We start from the raw sequence: 20,267 nt of genomic DNA, 5'->3' as shown, positions 1-20,267 counted from the left end.
GCTTTAAGTAGGCGGAAGGGCAGGTCAGGGGCGGCACGAGGGGCCCAGATGACAGGGCCGCGCAGCCAAGACCTAGGCCGCGCCGCCCTGTAGTCTGGCCGCCTCGTGGCCCCACTTCATCTCCTCTTCGGTCTTCTGGAAGCTTCGTGGCAAAATAGGACCCTGGGCGTTGATTTCGTCCAATTCCGAGAATATTTCGTTACTAGGATTTCTGAAACCAAAAACAGCAGAAAACATCAACTGGCACTTCGGCATCTTGTTAATAGGTTAGTTCCAGAAAATGCACGAATATGACATAAAGTGTGCATAAAACATGTAGATATCATCAATAATGTGGCATGGAACACAAGAAATTATCGATACGTCGAAGACGTATCAGCATCCCCAAGCTTAGTTCTGCTCGTCCCGAGCAGGTAAAACGATAACAAAGATAATTTCTGGAGTGACATGCCATCATAACCTTGATCATACTATTTGTAAAGCATATGTAGTGAATGCAGCGATCAAAACAATGTATATGACATGAGTAAACAAGTGAATCATATAGCAAAGACTTTTCATGAATAGTACTTCAAGACAAGCATCAATAAGTCTTGCATAAGAGTTAACTCATAAAGCAATAAATCAAAGTAAAGGTATTGAAGCAACACAAAGGAAGATTAAGTTTCAGCGGTTGCTTTCAACTTGTAACATGTATATCTCATGGATATTGTCAACATAGAGTAATATAATAAGTGCAATATGCAAGTATGTAGGAATCAATGCACAGTTCACACAAGTGTTTGCTTCTTGAGGTGGAGAGAAATAGGTGAACTGACTCAACAATGAAAGTAAAAGAATGGTCCTCCATAGAGGAAAAGCATCGATTGCTATATTTGTGCTAGAGCTTTGATTTTGAAAACATGAAACAATTTTGTCAACGGTAGTAATAAAGCATATGTATCATGTAAATTATATCTTACAAGTTGCAAGCCTCATGCATAGTATACTAATAGTGCCCGCACCTTGTCCTAATTAGCTTGGACTACCGGATCATCGCAATGCACATGTTTTAACCAAGTGTCACAAAGGGGTACCTCTATGCCGCTTTGTACAAAGGTCTAAGGAGAAAGCTCGCATTGGATTTCTCGCTATTGATTATTCTCAACTTAGACATCCATACCGGGACAACATAGACAACAGATAATGGACTCCTCTTTTATGCATAAGCATGTAGCAACAATTAATTTTCTCATTAGAGATTGAGGATATTGTCCAAAACTGAAACTTCCACCATGGATCATGGCTTTAGTTAGCGGCCCAATGTTCTTCTCTAACAATATGCATGCTTAACCATAAGGTGGTAGATCTCTCTTACTTCAGACAAGACGAACATGCATAGCAACTCACATGAAATTCAACAAAGAGTAGTTGATGGCGTCCCCAGTGAACATGGTTATCGCACAACAAGCAACTTAATAAGAGATAAAGTGCATAAGTACATATTCAATACCACAATAGTTTTTAAGCTATTTGTCCCATGAGCTATATATTGCAAAGGTTGATGATGGAATTTTAAAGGTAGCACTCAAGCAATTTACTTTGGAATGGCGGAGAAATACCATGTAGTAGGTAGGTATGGTGGACACAAATGGCATAGTGGTTGGCTCAAGGATTTTGGATGCATGAGAAGTATTCCCTCTCGATACAAGGTTTAGGCTAGCAAGGTTATTTGAAACAAACACAAGGATGAACGGCGCAGCAAAACTCACATAAAAGACACATTGTAAACATTATAAGACTCTACACCGTCTTCCTTGTTGTTCAAACTCAATACTAGAAATTATCTAGACCTTAGAGAGACCAAATATACAAAACCAAATTTTAGCATGCTCTATGTATTTCTTCATTAATAGGTGCAAAGTATATGATGCAAGAGCTTAAACATGAGCACAACAATTGCCAAGTATCACATTATCCAAGACATTTTAGCAAATTACTATATGTATCATTTTCCAATTCCAACCATATAACAATTTAACGAAGAAGAAACTTCGCCATGAATACTATGAGTAGAGCCTAAGGACATACTTGTCCATATGCTACAGCGGAGCGTGTCTCTCTCCCATACAGTGAATGCTAGGATCCATTTTATTCAAACAAAACAAAAAAGAAAAACAAACCGACGCTCCAAGAAAAGCACATAAGATGTGATGGAATAAAAATATAGTTTCAGGGGAGGAACCTGATAGTGTTGTCGATGAAGAAGGGGATGCCTTGGGCATCCCCAAGCTTAGACGCTTGAGTATTCTTAGAATATGCAGGGGTGAACCACCGGGGCATCCCCAAGCTTAGAGCTTTCACTCTCCTTGATCATGTTGTATCATCTCCCTCTCTTGATCCTTGAAAACTTCCTCCACACCAAACTTAGAACAACTCATTAGAGGATTAGTGGACAATAAAAATTAACATGTTCAGAGGTGACACAATCATTCTTAACACTTCTGGACATTGCATAAAGCTACTAGACATTAATGGATCAAAGAAATTCATCCAACATAGCAAAAGAGGCAATGCGAAATAAAAGGCAGAATCTGTCAAAACAGAACAGTTCGTATTGACGAATTTTATCGAGGCACCAGACTTGCTCAAATGAAAATGCTCAAATTGAATGAAAGTTGCGTACATATCTGAGGATCACTCACGTATATTGGCATAATTTTCTGAGTTACCTACAGAGAAAACAGCCCAAATTCGTGACAGCAAAGAAATCTGTTTCTGCGCAGTAATCCAAATCTAGTATGAACTTTTCTATCAACGACTTTACTTGGCACAACAAAACACTAAACTAAGATAAGGAGAGGTTGCTACAGTAGTAAACAACTTCCAAGACACAAAATAAAAACAAAGTACTGTAGTAAAAACCATGGGTTGTCTCCCATAAGCGCTTTTCTTTAACGCCTTTCAGCTAGGCACAGAAAGTGTGTATGAAGTATTATCGGAGGGTGGTGCATCTTCAGCGGGGTGTGGAGTTTTCTCAACCAGGCATAGTATATTAGATACATAAGTTTTAGCGTCCCCCTTTTCATTAGTCTTGGGCTTGCTACTCTCATCAAACAAATTTTTAGGAACAAGCCAAGCATAATTATTTTCTAGTGCATCATTCATCGCTAGGAGCTTACATGGTATTGGTGCTTTGATCTCCCCACCATCATTAATATTATTAGTGTACTTTATTCTATCCATATCCATCTTTTCAAGGAGACTAAAAAAATTGGTATAAGAACCAAGCATATTATATTTAGCAAAGACCTTTCTAGCCTCTCTTGCTATACCACCAAATTCTCTAAGAAGGGTTTCTAAAACAAAGTCTTTCTTTTCCCCTTCTTCCATATCACCGAGTGTAAGAAACATGTGTTGGATTATAGGATTGAGGTTAACAAATTTAGTTTCCATCATACGAACTAAAGCAGCAGCGGCAATTTCATAGGTAGGAGCAAGTTCTACCAAGTGTCTATCTTCAAAATCTTCAACGGTACTGACATGATTGAAAAATTCTTCTATATTATTTCTCCCAATTATAGACCCACGTCCTACCGGTATGTCTTTCGTGGTAAAATTAAAAGGAAACATGATGAATCAAGTAAAGTAAATGCAAGTAACTAATTTTTTTATGTTTTTGATATAGAGTGCAAGACAGTAAATAAAGTAAAGCTAGCAACTAATTTTTTTGTATTTTGATATAGTGCAGCAAACAAAGTAGTAAATAAAACTAAGCAAGACAAAAACAAAGTAAAGAGATTGGGAAGTGGAGACTCCCCTTGCAGCGTGTCTTGATCTCCCCGGCAACGGCGCCAGAAAAAGAGCTTGATACGCGTACATCACGCGTCCGTTGGGAACCCCAAGAGGAAGGTGTGATGCGTACAGCGGCAAGTTTTCCCTCAGTATGAAACCAAGGTTTATCGAACCAGTAGGAGCCAAGAAGCACGTTGAAGGTTGATGGCGGCGAGATGTAGTGCGGCGCAACACCAGAGATTCCGGCGCCAACGTGGAATCTGCACAACACAACCAAAGTACTTTGCCCCAACGAAACAGCGAGGTTGTCAATCTCACCGGCTTGCTGTAACAAAGGATTAGATGTATAGTGTGGATGATGATTGTTTGCAGAAAACAGTAGAACAAGATTGCAAGAGATTGTATTTCAGTATAGAGAATTGGACCGGGGTCCACAGTTCACTAGAGGTGTCTCTCCCATAAGATAAACAGCATGTTGGGTGAACAAATTACAGTTGGGCAATTGACAAATAAAGAGGGCATGACCATGCACATACATATTATGATGAGTATTGTGAGATTTAATTGGGCATTACGACAAAGTACATAGACCGCTATCCAGCATGCATCTATGCCTAAAAAGTCCACCTTCAGGTTATCATCCGAACCCCCTCCAGTATTAAGTTGCTAACAACAGACAATTGCATTAAGTATTGCGCGTAATATAATCAGTAACTACGTCCTCGAACATAGCACCAATGTTTTATCCCTAGTGGCAACAGCACATCCATAATCTTAGAGATTTCTGTCACTTCCCCAGATTCACGGAGACATGAACCCACTATCGAGCATAAATACTCCCTCTTGGAGTTACAAGTATCTACTTGGCCAGAGCATCTACTAGTAACGGAGAGCATGCAAGATCATAAACAACCCATAGACATAACTTTGATAATCAACATAACAAGTATTCTCTATTCATCGGATCCCAACAAACGCAACATATAGAATTACAGATAGATGATCTTGATCATGTTAGGCAGCTCACAAGATCCAACAATTAAGCACAATGGGGAGAAGACAACCATCTAGCTACTGCTATGGACCCATAGTCCAGGGGTAGACTACTCACACATCACTCCGGAGGCGACCATGGCGGCGTAGAGTCCTCCGGGAGATGATTCCCCTCTCCGGCAGGGTGCCGGAGGCGATCTCCTGAATCCCCCGAGATGGGATTGGCGGCGGCGGCGTCTCTGGAAGGTTTTCCGTATCGTGGCTCTCGGTACTGGGGGTTTCGCGACGGAGGCTTTAAGTAGGCGGAAGGGCAGGTCAGGGGCGGCACGAGGGGCCCAGATGACAGGGCCGCGCTGCCAAGACCTAGGCCGCGCCGCCCTGTAGTCTGGCCGCCTCGTGGCCCCACTTCGTCTCCTCTTCGGTCTTCTGGAAGCTTCGTGGCAAAATAGGACCCTGGGCGTTGATTTCGTCCAATTCCGAGAATATTTCGTTACTAGGATTTCTGAAATCAAAAACAGCAGAAAAACAAAGAATCGGCACTTCGGCATCTTGTTAATAGGTTAGTTCCAGAAAATGCACGAATATGACATAAAGTGTGCATAAAACATGTAGATATCATCAATAATGTGGCATGGAACACAAGAAATTATCGATACGTCGGAGACGTATCAAGGAGCCACCTGTTTGGCATAGGCCGGCTTGAGCCTCGTGGTGCTGCTTCGGCGAGGTCTTCTCTGGTGGCCGCTTCTTCGAGGAAGTCGGAGTCATTGCAGAGCGATGACGATGACGTTGGTGAGCAACCTCGACGACGATCTTTGCTTCGATGGTGTTTGTGCATCCTCGGTGGGTTGCCGGGTGGATGTGTGTTCCCTTGCGACGGTCGTGTTCCATGACGATCGGCGAGGGTGTTTGTACCGGTTTTTTGCCGGTTTTCCGTTAATAAATCGGCCACCTATTCTTCTCTATTAATAAAATGGCGAGTCTTGCCTCGTTTCAGAAAAAAACTACATGCTTCAATATGCCTCTAAAATACTACATATAAACCATTATTGAAAACTCGCGTGCCATCTATGGTTCTCACCATCACTTGTTGCATTCTAGTCTTGCTGGGCTTCAGGAAAAGCTATGAAGAAGCTCTTCGGAGAAAGGATGTCAAAGCTATTGTTATTACAGGTACTCCTACTCGTTCATTATTAATTTATTATTACATGCAATATATATTTTCTATGGCAGTGTTGGAGCTGCTGGTTTGACCACCTTCTGTCTATGGTGATATTCTGTTGATAAGATTCTATATTCTGTTGATAAGATTCTATTCATTGAAACATATACATTGAGTATTTTACAGGGAATAGAGGGACATTTTCTGGAGGATTCGACATTGCTTCATTTTGTGCTATTCAGAGTGGAAAATGTGCGTAATGCTTATCTCGTTATAGTACATGTTGAGTGTTGTGTCCTCCGTTCTACATATCTCATCATTAATTATGTTCATATATTCATAACAGTACAGCAGCCAAAGGTTGGTTACATATCGATAGAGTTTTTCACTGATTTTATGGAAGGTACGTGATTTGTTGGCTTCCTCTTATAATCGTTATTTCTATTCAATTAACTAATTTTTGTTGTGTATTTGTCCGTATTTACTGTTTTAAACAGGAGCAACAAAGCCTTCGGTAGCTGCAGTTGATGGTCTTGCTCTTGGTGGAGGACTGGAGGTTGCCATGGTACTTTTGTCTGCCTTATGCCATGCCCACATCATTTAACTTCAAATGTGTTATCTTTAAGAAAGTTTCTGCATGTTCTGGCAGGCATGCCATGCGCGCATTTCAACCCCCAATGCTCAATTTGGTCTTCCGGAACTTCCGCTTGGAATCATTCCAGGTTTTGGAGGTAAACTTATCTCTTTTCTCTTTCAATCATCTCAATTTAGCTTCTATGGTACTTTGGTACATCCATTCTGAATATGTTTACAGACCAATATTGCAGTTTACAATTTATGTTTTACTTAGTATAAAGAATCATTAGCTAGGCTGTCTGGTCTCTACCTACCGCAACCTCCCGCACCTAACCTCCTGCACCCGGGCGGTCACCATCTTCCCCTTCCTCCACCTCCCCTCCCGCCGCCGCCATTGGTGTCACCGGGCAAAGCTCTGGTGGTGTGGCGGCGGCGGTTACCTCGACGGAGCTTGACGCGGGGGCACAATCTCGTGCTATCGGCAGTGCCCGCACCTGGCTGATGTCAATGGTGGTGTCGTGGCTAGCGGTGGTCGAAGGAACTCGACAACGGGCGGTGGATGGCAACGGGCGGTGGTGGTGGTCCAGCGGGCTGCGGGAATGTTGCTTGCTGTTTCGTGTCCCTCGACGCCGCTCGCACAGGTTCTCTTGGGCTATGCTCGCGATACGAGGACGCCAGTGGCAACTGTCTCCGGCATGGTGGTGGTGGCCTCCTTCTCCGCCAAAGGTGGTCGACTGGGTGGTCTCGCTGACGAGTTTGGGGTGATGTGGCAGCCGGAGAAAACTGCACCCAGACTTCGGCCTTGACGGACGATGGCGTCGTCGTTTGGCGTTGTTACCTTGTCGAAGGCATCGTCTTTGCTTGTCTCGTTATTTCACCTGCGAGCAGCGGATCCTGTAGGTTGCCGGCGGGTGCATGGGGCCTACTAGCTCGATTTTCAATAAAGGAGACGGTCCTAGGGTCTCTCTCAAGCCAAGACGAAGATCTGCTTGATACGTGTATACATTGATCTGAACGAAGTGTCGTGTTCCGGAAGGCTCCACCGGCGAATTCCACTGGACGACTCATGGCTGGAGATTGCCGGATCGGATGGGATTCGGTCATGCACAACCATGTTTTTTTCTGACCGTTTGGTTTCAGAGGCAGCGATGCGAAGTTATGCAGTTTGTTGCCATCGTGGGACATGTATTTAGATCCATGGTGAAGTAAGTAGTGGAGAATGGCATTGAAGCCGAGATCTGTGGACTAGTTATAGTGGTTCGAGTCCTCCAAAGACAAAAGACATATCCTTAGTCCTTTTTAAGTACTTTTATTCTTCAAAACTATTAGTGTTCCATTCCAGAATTACTCTGGAAACGATTAGTCATACTAACTGCTAGGGCAACGTCAGGGCGAGTGCACATCATGGTATACATGATAGAATCTATGGTTGAAGCATAGGGAATGGTATGAAGGAGATATGCCCTAGAGGCAATAATAAAGTGGTTATTATTTATATCTTTATGTTTATGATAAATGTTTATATATCATGCTAGAATTGTATTAACCGAAACATTAGTACATGTGTGATATGTAGACAAACAAGAAGTCCCTAGTATGCCTCTTAAACTAGCTTGTTGATTAATGGATGATTAGTTTCATAATCATGAACATTGGATGTTACTAATAACAAGGTTATGTCATTGTGTGAATGATATAATGGACACACCCAATTAAGCGTAGCATAAGATCTCGTCATTAAGTTATTTGCTATAAGCTTTCGATACATAGTTACCTAGTCCTTATGACCATGAGATCATGTAAATCACTTATACCGGAAAGGTACTTTGATTACACCAAACACCACTGCGTAAATGGGTGGCTATAAAGGTGGGATTAAGTATCCGGAAAGTATGAGTTGAGGCATATGGATCAACAGTGGGATTTGTCCATCCCGATGACGGATAGATATACTCTGGGCCCTCTCGGTGGAATGTCGTCTAATGTCTTGCAAGCATATGAATGAGTTCATAAGAGACCACATACCACGGTACGAGTAAAGAGTACTTGTCAGGAGACGAGGTTGAACAAGGTATAGAGTGATACCGAAGATCAAACCTCGGACAAGTAAAATATCGCGAGACAAAGGGAATTGGTAATATATGTGTATGGTTCATTCGATCACTAAAGTCATCGTTGAATATGTGGGAGCCATTATGGATCTCCAGATCCCGCTATTGGTTATTGGTCGGAGTGAGTACTCAACCATGTCCGCATAGTTCTCGAACCGTAGGGTGACACACTTAAAGTTGGATGTTGAAATGGTAGCACTTGAATTATGGAATGGAGTTCGAATATTTGTTCGGAGTCCCGGATGAGATCCCGGACATCACGAGGAGTTCCGGAATGGTCCGGAGAATAAGATTCATATATAGGATGTCATTTTATGTGAAATAAAATGTCGCGGAAGGTTCTATGGAAGGTTCTAGAAGGTTCTAGAAAAGTCCGGAAGAAACCACCAAGGAAGGTGGAGTCCACAAGGGACTCCACCTCCATGGCCGGCCAGCCCTTGATGGGGTGGAGTCCCAAGTGGACTCCACCATAGGGGGCCGACCACCCCCCACATGGGAGGTGGGAATCCCACCTTTGGGTGGGAGTCCTAGTTGGGCTAGGTTTCCCCCTCCTATGGAAGGTTTTGGTTTCGGGTCTTATTCGAAGACTTGGACACCAACACTTGGGATCCACCTATATAATGAGGGGCCAAGGGCGGGGCCGGCCAACCCCAAGACCACAAGCTGGCCGCCCCCATAGAGTGGCCGGCCACCCTCCCAAACCCTAGCCAAGCTCCTCTCCTCCATATTGCCCGCATAGCTTAGCGAAGCTCCGCCGGACTTCTACACCGCCACCGACACCACGCCGTCGTGCTGTCGGATTCAAGAGGAGCTACTACTTCCGCTGCCCGCTGGAACGGGGAGGTGGACGTCGTCTTCATCAACAACCGAACGTGTGACCGAGTACGGAGGTGCTGCCCGTTCGTGGCGCCGGAACCGATCGTGATCAAGATCTTCTACGCGCTTTTGCAAGCGGCAAGTGATCGTCTACCGCAGCAACAAGAGCCTCATCTTGTAGGCTTTGGAATCTCTTCAAGGGTGAGACTCGATACCCCCTCGTTGCTACCGTCTTCTAGATTGCATCTTGGCTTGGATTGCGTGTTCGCCGTAGGAAAATTTTTGTTTTCTATGCAACGTTATCCTACGGTGGTATCGAGCCGTGTCTATGCATAGATGGTTGCACGAGTAGAACACAATGGTTTGTGGGCGTTGATGCTCTTGTTATCTTTAGTTTGAGTACTTTGCATCTTTATGGCATAGTGGGATGAAGCGGCTCGGACTAACTTTACATGACCGCGTTCATGAGACTTGTTCCTCGTTCGACATGCAACTTGTATTGCATAAGAGGCTTTGCGGGTGTCTGTCTCTCCTACTATAGTAAAGATTCAATTTACTCTTCTATTGAAAACATTAGTATCAACGTTGTGGTTCATGTTCGTAGGTAGATTAGATCTCTCTCGAAAACCCTAAACCACGTAAAATATGCAAACCAAATTAGAGACGTCTAACTTGTTTTTGCAGGGTTTGGTGATGTGATATGGCCATAATGTGATGATGAATATGTATGAGATGATCATTATTGTATTGTGGCAACCGGCGAGCCTTATGGTTGTCTTTAAATTTCATGTTGAGTAGTATTTCAAAGTAGTTGTAATAGTTGCTACATGGAGGACAATCATGAAGACGGCGCCATTGACCTTGACGCTACGCCGACGATGATGGAGATCATGCCCGAAGATGATGGAGATCATATCCGTGCTTTGGAGATGAAGATCAAAGGCGCAAGAACAAAAGGGCCATATCATATCACATATGAACTGCATGTGATGTTAATCCTTTTTATGCATCTTATTTTGCTTAGATCGCGACGGTAGCATTATAAGATGATCCCTCACTAAAATCTCAAGATAATAAAGTGTTCATCCTTAGTAGCACCGTTGCCAAGTCTTGTCGTTTGAAGCACCTCGTGATGATCGGGTGTGATAGATTCAATAAGTACATATAACGGGTGCAAGACAGTTTTGCACATGCGGATACTAAGGTGGCCTTGACGAGCCTAGCATGTACGGACATGGTCTCGGAACACGTGATACCGAAAGGTAGAGCATGAATCATATGGTTGATATGATGAACACTTTGAGTGTTCGCCATTGAAATCACACCTTTTCTCGTGATGATCGGGTTTAGGTGCGGTGGATTTGGTTCGTGTGATCACTAAGACAATGCGAGGGATATTGTTTTGAGTGGGAGTTCACTTAGGTTTTTAATTATGTTGAATTAAAATTTGAACTCAATTTGTCATAAACTTAGTCTAAACTATTGCAAATATATGTTGTAGAGATGGCGTCCCCAATCAATTTTAATCAGTTCCTAGAGAAAGAGAAACTTAAGAGCAACGGTAGCAACTTCACCGACTGGTTCCGTCATGTGAGGATCTTCCTCTGCGGCGGAAATCTGCAATTTGTGCTTGATGCACCGCTAGGTGACCCTCCCGCAGAAGATGAATCCGATGAAGTAAAAGCTGTTTACGCGACTCGGAAAACTCGGTACTCTCAAGTTCGGTGTGCCATCTGTGCGATGCGGAATCCGATCTTCAAAAACGTTTTGAGCACCATGATCCTCATGAGTTGATGAATGAGCTGAAAGCTATATTCGAGACTCATGCGGCGATGGAATGCTATGAAGCATCGAAACATTTCTTCACTGTATGATGGAAGAAGGCAGCTCCGTTAGTGAGCACATGCTCGCCATGACCGGGCATGCGAAGAAACTCTGACTTGGGAATAGTGATTCCTAACAGACTGGGATTAATCGTGTCCTTCAATCACCGCCACCAAGTTACAAGAACTTTGTGATGAACTACAATATGCGAACATGAACAAGGAGTTACCTGAACTTTTTGGCATGCTAAAAGCTGTTGAGATTGAGATCAAGAAAGAGCACCAAGTGTTGATGGTCAACAAGACCACCAGTTTCAAGAAACAGGGCAAGTCTAAGGGAAAATTCAAGAAGGGTGGCAAGAAAGCTGCCACGCCTCCTATGAAACCTAAGAACGGCCCTAAGCCCGATCTTGAGTGCTATTCTTGCAAGGAGAAGGGACAACTGGAAGCGTAATTGCTCCAAGTATCCGGCTGATCTGAAGAGCGGCCTTGTCAAGAAGAAGAAAGAAGGTATATTTGATATACATGTTATAGATGTTCATTTCTTGGTTCTCGTTCTAGTACCTGGGTATTTGATCTTGGTTCGGTTGCTCATATTTGTAACTCGAAACAGGAACTAAAGAATAAACGACAAGCTGAAAGATGAAGTGACGATGCGCGTTGGAAACGGATCCAAGGTCAATGTGATCGCAGTCGGCACACTTCCTCTACATCTACCTTCGGGATTAGTTTTAAGCCTAAATAATTGCTATTATGTACCTGCGTTGAGCATGAACATTATATCTGGATCTTGTTTAATGCAAGACGGTTATTCATTCAAGTCTGAGAATAATGGTTGTTCTATTTTTATGAATAATATCTTTTATGGTCGAGCACCACAAAAGAATGGCTTATTTCTATTAGATCTCGATAGTAGTGATACGCATATACATAACATTGATGCTAAGCGAATTAAACTTAATGATAATTCTACTTATATGTGTACTTGTCGTCTTGGTCATATTGGAGTGAAACGCATGAAGAAACTCCATACTGATGGATTACTTGAATCACTTGACTTTGAGTCACTTGATAGATGCGAAGCATGTCTAATGGGTAAAATGACAAAGACTCCATTTTCTGGTATGATGGAGCGAGCTATTGACTTATTGGAAATCATACATACAGATGTATGTGGACCAATGAGCGTAGCATCGCGCGGTGGTTATCGTTATGTTCTAACCTTCACAGATGATCTGAGTAGATATGGGTATATCTATTTCATGAAACATAAATCCGAAACTTTCGAGAAGTTTAAGGAATTTCAAAGTGAAGTAGAAAATCAACGTAACAAGAAGATCAAATTTCTACGATCTGATCGTGGAGGTGAATATCTGAGTTATGAGTTTGGCATGCATTTAAAGAAATGCGGAATACTTTCACAATTGACACCGCCGGGAACACCTCAACGAAACGGTGTGTCCGAACGTCGTAATCGAACTCTCTTAGATATGGTTCGTAGTATGATGTCTCTTACCGATTTGCCGTTATCATTTTGGAGTTATGCATTAGAGACAGCCGCATTCACTTTAAATAGAGCACCATCAAAATCCGTAGAAACGACACCGTATGAATTATGGTTTAATAAGAAACCTAAGTCATCGTTCCTGAAAGTTTGGGGTTGCGAAGCCTATGTAAAGAAGTTACAACCGGACAAGCTAGAACCCAAAGCGGAGAAATGCGTCTTCATAGGATACCCTAAGGAAACTATAGGGTACACTTTCTATCACAAATCCGAAGGCAAAATCTTTGTTGCTAAGAATGGAACCTTTCTTGAGAAAGAATTTCTCACTAAAGAAGTATTTGGAAGAAAAGTAGAACTCGATGAGATTGATGAATCTATACTCGTTGATCGAGTAGCGCGATCGGAAGTTGTACTGTACCGCCTACACCGGCATGAGAGGAAGCTAATGATAATGATCATGAAACTTCGAACGAGGAAACTATTGAACCTCGCAGATCGACAAGGGAACGTGCCACTCCTGATTGGTATGATCCTTGTCTAAATGTCATGATTGTAGATAACAATGATGAGGACCACTGACGTATGAAGAAGCGATGATGAGCCCAGATTCCAACAAATGGCAAGAAGCCATGAAATCCGAAATGGGATCCATGTATGATAACAAAGTATGGACTTTGGTAGACTTACGATAGCCGAAAGGCTGTCGAGAATAAATGGATCTTCAAGAAAAACAGATGCTGATGGTAATATTACTGTCTATAAAGCTCGACTTGTCGCAAAGGGTTTCCGACAAATTCAAGGAGTTGACTACGATGAGACTTTCTCACCTGTAGCGAAGCTAAAATCTGTGAGGATTTTGTTAGCAATAGCTGCATTTTTCGATTATGAGATTTGGCGAGATGGATGTCAAAACGGCGTTCCTTAATGGAGATATTGAGGAAGAGTTGTATATGGTACAACCCAAAGGTTTTGTCGATCCTAAAAATGCGACAAAGTATGCAAACTTCAGCGTTCAATCTATGGTGAAGCAAGCATCAAGAAGTTGGAACCGACGCTTTGATAAGGTGATCAAAGACTTCGGGTTTATACGATGTCATGGAGAGGCCTGTATTTACAAGAAAGTGAGTGGGAGCTCTGTAGCATTCCTGATATTATATGTAGATGACATATTATTGATCGGGAATGATATAGAACTATTAAGCAGTGTTAAGGGTTATTTGAATAATAGTTTTTCAATGAAAGACCTTGGTGAAGCATCGTATATTTTAGGCATCAAGATTTATAGAGATAGATCAAGACGCCTAATAGGGCTATCACAGAGTACATATCTGGACAAGATTCTAAAGAAGTTTAGAATGGACGAAAGTAAGAAAGGGTTCTTACCTATGTTACCAGGCAAGGTATTGAGTAAAACTCAAGGACCGGCTACGGCAGAAGAAAGAGAAAGGATGTGTAACATCCCCTATGCCTCGGCAGTAGGATCTATCATGTATGCCATGCTATGTACTAGACCGGATATAGCACATGCTGTTAGTTTGACTAGCAGAGATATCAAAGTGATCCAGGAATGGAACAACTGGACTGCGGTAAAGAATATCTGAAGTACTTGAAAAGAACTAAGGACATGTTTCTTTGTTATGGAGGTGACCAAGAGCTCGTTGTAAACGGTTACACCGATGCAAGTTGGAACACCGATCCTGATGACTCTAAGTCACAATCTGGGTACGTGTTTATATTGAATGGTGCTTTGCGATGGCTGGGCAAGCTCGAAACGGTGCACGGTGGCGAAGTCTTCAACAGAATCGAGTACATAAGCGGCTTCGGAGGCTTCATCGAAGCGGTATGGATGAAGAGGTTCATTGTAGAGCTCGGTGTGGTTCCTAGTGCATTGGACCCATTAATCATTTCTTGTGATAACATGGGTGCCATCGCCAATGCACAAGAGCCAAGGTCACACAAGAGGCTGAAGCATATCAAGCTGCGTTACCACTCGATTCGCGAGTACATCGAAGATGGAGAAGTAAAGATTTGCAAAGTACACACTGATCTGAATGTAGCAGATCCGTTGACTAAAGCTCTCCCTAGGGCAAAGCATGACCAACACCGAGAATGCCATGGGTGTTAGGTATATTACAATGTAATCTAGATTATTGACTCTAGTGCAAGTGGGAGACTGAAGGAGATATGCCCTAGAGGCAATAATAAAGTGGTTATTATTTATATCTTTATGTTTATGATAAATGTTTATATATCATGCTAGAATTGTATTAACCGAAACATTAGTACATGTGTGATATGTAGACAAACAAGAAGTCCCTAGTATGCCTCTTAAACTAGCTTGTTGATTAATGGATGATTAGTTTCATAATCATGAACATTGGATGTTATTAATAACAAGGTTATGTCATTGTGTGAATGATATAATGGACACACCCAATTAAGCGTAGCATAAGATCTCGTCATTAAGTTATTTGCTATAAGCTTTCGATACATAGTTACCTAGTCCTTATGACCATGAGATCATGTAAATCACTTATACCGGAAAGGTACTTTGATTACACCAAACACCACTGCGTAAATGGGTGGCTATAAAGGTGGGATTAAGTATCAGGAAAGTATGAGTTGAGGCATATGGATCAACAGTGGGATTTGTCCATCCCGATGACGGATAGATATACTCTGGGCCCTCTCGGTGGAATGTCGTCTAATGTCTTGCAAGCATATGAATGAGTTCATAAGAGACCACATACCACGGTACGAGTAAAGAGTACTTGTCAGGAGACGAGGTTGAACAAGGTATAGAGTGATACCGAAGATCAAACCTCGGACAAGTAAAATATCGCGAGACAAAGGGAATTGGTAATATATGTGTATGGTTCATTCGATCACTAAAGTCATCGTTGAATATGTGGGAGCCATTATGGATCTCCAGATCCCGCTATTGGTTATTGGTCGGAGTGAGTACTCAACCATGTCCGCATAGTTCTCGAACCGTAGGGTGACACACTTAAAGTTGGATGTTGAAATGGTAGCACTTGAATTATGGAATGGAGTTCGAATATTTGTTCGGAGTCCCGGATGAGATCCCGGACATCACGAGGAGTTCCGGAATGGTCCGGAGAATAAGATTCATATATAGGATGTCATTTTATGTGAAATAAAATGTCGCGGAAGGTTCTATGGAAGGTTCTAGAAGGTTCTAGAAAAGTCCGGAAGAAACCACCAAGGAAGGTGGAGTCCACAAGGGACTCCACCTCCATGGCCGGCCAGCCCTTGATGGGGTGGAGTCCCAAGTGGACTCCACCATAGGGGGCCGACCACCCCCCACATGGGAGGTGGGAATCCCACCTTTGGGTGGGAGTCCTAGTTGGGCTAGGTTTCCCCCTCCTATGGAAGGTTTTGGTTTCGGGTCTTATTCGAAGACTTGGACACCAACACTTGGGATCCACCTATATAATGAGGGGCCAAGGGAGGGGGCCGGCCAACCCCAAGACCACAAGCTGGCCGCCCCCCATAGAGTGGCCGGCCACCCCTCCCAAACCCTAGCCAAGCTCCTCTCCTCCATATTGCCCGCATAGCTTAGCGAAGCTCCGCCGGACTTCTACACCGCCACCGACACCACGCCGTCGTGCTGTCGGATTCAAGAGGAGCTACTACTTCCGCTGCCCGCTGGAACGGGGAGGTGGACGTCGTCTTCATCAACAACCGAACGTGTGACCGAGTACGGAGGTGCTGCCCGTTCGTGGCGCCGGAACCGATCGTGATCAAGATCTTCTACGCGCTTTTGCAAGCGGCAAGTGATCGTCTACCGCAGCAACAAGAGCCTCATCTTGTAGGCTTTGGAATCTCTTCAAGGGTGAGACTCGATACCCCCTCGTTGCTACCGTCTTCTAGATTGCATCTTGGCTTGGATTGCGTGTTCGCCGTAGGAAAATTTTTGTTTTCTATGCAACGTTATCCTACATGGTAAACATTCTCTCTCTCTTTATCTCTTGTTATGTTGCTGGATTCCGAGTCACACTCAACTTCGTACCTTTTATCACAGGCAAAAATCTTTCTTAGCCTGATCCATATTGAACCTTTTCAAAATCTTTTCTATGTACGTGCTCTGACTTAGTGCTAATAGACATCTGGATCTATCTCTATGGATCTTGATGCCTAAAATGTAAGTAGCTTCACCCATGTTCTTCATGGAAAATTTGTTCAAATACTCCTTCACACCTTTCAATAGATTCATATCATTCCAATAAGCAGTATGTCAACCACATAGAGTAGTATGAATGCAAGAGAGCTCCTACTCATTTTTTTTGTATATGCAGGATTCTTCGAAGTTTCGAACAAATCAAACTCTTTGATTACTTCATCAAATCAAAGATTCTAGCTCCGAGATGCTTGCTTCAGTCCGTAGATTGAACGCTGAAGCTTGCATACTTTTCCAGCATCCTCAGGATTTACAAAACCTTCGGGTTGTACCATGTACGACTCTTTCTCAATATTTCCATTAAGGAACACAATTTTGACATACATATGCCATATTTGATAATCAAACTAGGCATCAACTTCTAGCAAAATCCATATAGACTTAAGCATCGCTACGGGAGAGAAAGTCTCGTCGTAGTTAATTCCTTGAATTTGTCGAAACTCTTTTGCGACTAGTCGAGCTTTGTAGACAGTGTCGTTTTCGTAATCATACGTCTTTTTATTAAAAATCCATTTATTCTCAACAACCTTGCGTCCATCGGCAATATCAACCAAACTCCATTCTTTGTTGTTGTGCATGGATCCTATCTCTGATATCATGGCTGCAAGCCATTTCTTGGACTCGGGTCCTCCCATTGCTTCTTTGTAGTTTGCAGGCTCATCATATTCAACTAACATGACGGTCTTAACGAGATCACCATACCACTTAGGGGTATTTCTTGTTCTTCTAGACCTGTGTGGTTCAGTAATTGCTTTTCATGATGAAAGTCATGGTCTTCATCATCATAATCATTATCATTTTGTTCCGCTTCCACTGAAGAGGACAGCTCCGGAACATGTTCCGTTGCACTACTCGATATTTGGAGAGAGGGATCAATAATTTCATCAAGCTCTACTTTTCTTCAACTAACACCTTTAGCGAGAAACTCCTTCTCGAGAAAGGTACTCTTTTTTGCGACAAACAATTTGCCTTCGGTTTTGTTGTAGAAGGCGTACCCAACAATTTCCCTTGGATACCCTACAAATATTCACTTTTCCGCTTTTGGTTCAAGTTTGTTAGGCTGTAGCTTTTTGACATAAGCTTCACAACCCCAGAATTTCAAGAATGACAACTTTGGATTCTTACCATGCCATAATTCATTCGGCGTTATCTCCACAGATCTGGATCGAGCCCTATTTTGAAGGAATGTGGATGTATCTGACGCATGATCCCAAAAATATAATGGCAAGTCGGTAAGGACATCTAGATTGTACGCTATCTAATAGAGCAAGGTTACATCGTTCGGACACACCATTTCTGTGTGGTGTTCCAGCTGATGTAAGTTGTGGTACAATGCCACAAGCCTTGAGATGTGTGTTAAACTCAGAACTCAAAAACTCGCCTCCTCGATCAGATTGAAGGTGCTTGATTTTCTCGTTGAGTTGGTTCTCGACTTCACTCTGAAATTCCTTGAACTTATCAAAGGTTTTCGACTTGTGCTTCATTAAATAGATATACCCATATCTACTTAAGTCGTCAGTGAATGTCACAAAGTAACAATAACCATTGTGTGCCGACACGCTCAATGGTCCACATACATCGGTATGTATGATTCCCAACAAGTCATTCGCTCGTTCTACTATACCGTTGAATGGTGTCCTAGTCATTTTTCCCATGAGGCATGGTTCGTATCTTTCAAGAAATTCAAAATCTAATGATTCCAAAAGCCCATCGAAATGGAGTTTCTTCATGCGGTTTAAACCAATATGACCAGGACGGCAATGCCATAAGTACATGGAGTTATCATCACTATATTTGCAGCTATTGACATATATGCTATGAATATGCGAATTATTACAATCAAAATTCAGAATGAAAAAACCATTGTGCTCTGGTGCATGAACATAAAACATCTCATTCATAAAATGGAACAACCAGTTGTCTCGGACTTGAATCAATATCTATCTTGCATTAAGCAAGATCCACTAATGATGTTCATACTCAACACGGGTACAAAAAACACTTATTCAAAACTAATATCAATCTGAAGGTAGAATAGTATGAAGAGTGCCGACAACCTCCACACCCACTTTGTGACCGTTGCCAACACGCATCATCACTTCGTCCTTCGCCAAGCGTCGCTTATTCCACAACTCTTGCTGAGAGTTACAAATGCGAGCAACAGATCCAACATCAAATACCCAGATATTACTCTGGCACTTGTGATTTAAACATCAATAAAATGTATATCGGATATACCTTTATCCTTTCCAGCGATATTGCTGGCCTTCTTGTATTTTAGGTACCTGGGGCGATTGCGTTTCCAGTGACCACCCTCTTTGTAGTAGAAGCACTCGAAGCCCGGCTTAGGTCCAGGCTTGGCAGCTCTAGGAGTGGTGGCAACATTTTTCCATTCTTCTTAGGTTTCCCATTCTTGCCCTTGCCCTTCTTGCGAGACTTCTTGTGGCTAAGGGTCTTGTTGACCATCAGCACATTGTGCTCCTTCTTGATCTCTTTTTCATCAATCTTGGGCATTGAGAACAACTCAAAAAGGGTCATAGTCATCCCTTGCATGTTGTAGTCCAGGACGAATCCTTTAAAGCTAGGGGCAACGATTGGAGCACCCTGTCAATTGCATGTTCGTTCGGAATTGGGCATTCCAAAGCATTTAGGGGCTGAACGTAGCCATAAATCTTGACCACATGCTCGCTCATACTGATGTGTTCTTCCATGTTTGTAGAGAAGAATAGCTCGGAAGCTTCATACCTCTCAGCTCTAGCTTGTGGTGCAAATGCAGCTTTGAGATCGGTGATCATCTCGAGTGCACCCATGTTATCATAGTGCTTTGAGATTGGTAATTTCATAATATATGAACTCATATATTATGAACATAGGAAAATTCCTTGAGAAAGGGAGAACACAAATGTTGGTATTTCATGGAGGTATCATCTTACAATGCTATCGTTGAATATATAATATATGCATCGTAAGAAAAAAATAATAATAACATCACATGAAATTAAATCGTGACATGGTATAGTCGTCGTCACGCCTTGATCTCCACTGTGCGCTCTCGAATGGTGCCAAGGGTCCACGATGCCTCCTCACAGGTAGTCATCGAACAATTCATAAACTTATCTTGACCATACCATATTCATATCATGTGCCCTCTTCAAAACAAAGTTAGACGTCTCTACTTTTATCTTTGCATATTTTATGTGGCTGTTAGGGCTGTCACGGAAGAAACGCTCATAACCTACGAACTTCAGAACCACAACATTGATTAACTATTTGTCGCTCTTAGTCCCTTGTTCAAGGGCCTCTGTAT

The 20,267-nt window shown here is 42.6% G+C and overlaps 1 protein-coding gene across 1 annotated transcript in view; it reads left to right on the top strand.

Moving 5' to 3' along the window:
* Positions 1–6,189, top strand: part of LOC127321205 (glyoxysomal fatty acid beta-oxidation multifunctional protein MFP-a-like) — a 39,608-nt gene extending 33,419 nt beyond the window's left edge. The window contains exons 2-3 of the mRNA XM_051350245.2: positions 5,869–5,940; positions 6,116–6,189. Coding sequence (XP_051206205.2) covers positions 5,869–5,940; positions 6,116–6,189 — 146 coding nt within the window. The remainder of the gene's footprint in view (positions 1–5,868; positions 5,941–6,115) is intronic.
* Positions 6,190–20,267: the final 14,078 nt, after the last annotated feature.

The sequence above is a fragment of the Lolium perenne genome, chromosome 6 (genome assembly GCF_019359855.2).
Source record: "Lolium perenne isolate Kyuss_39 chromosome 6, Kyuss_2.0, whole genome shotgun sequence".
Classification (NCBI taxonomy): Eukaryota; Viridiplantae; Streptophyta; class Magnoliopsida; order Poales; family Poaceae; genus Lolium; species Lolium perenne.
Note: the sequence above shows the minus strand (reverse complement) of the source record. Positions and strands in the feature narration are given on the sequence as shown.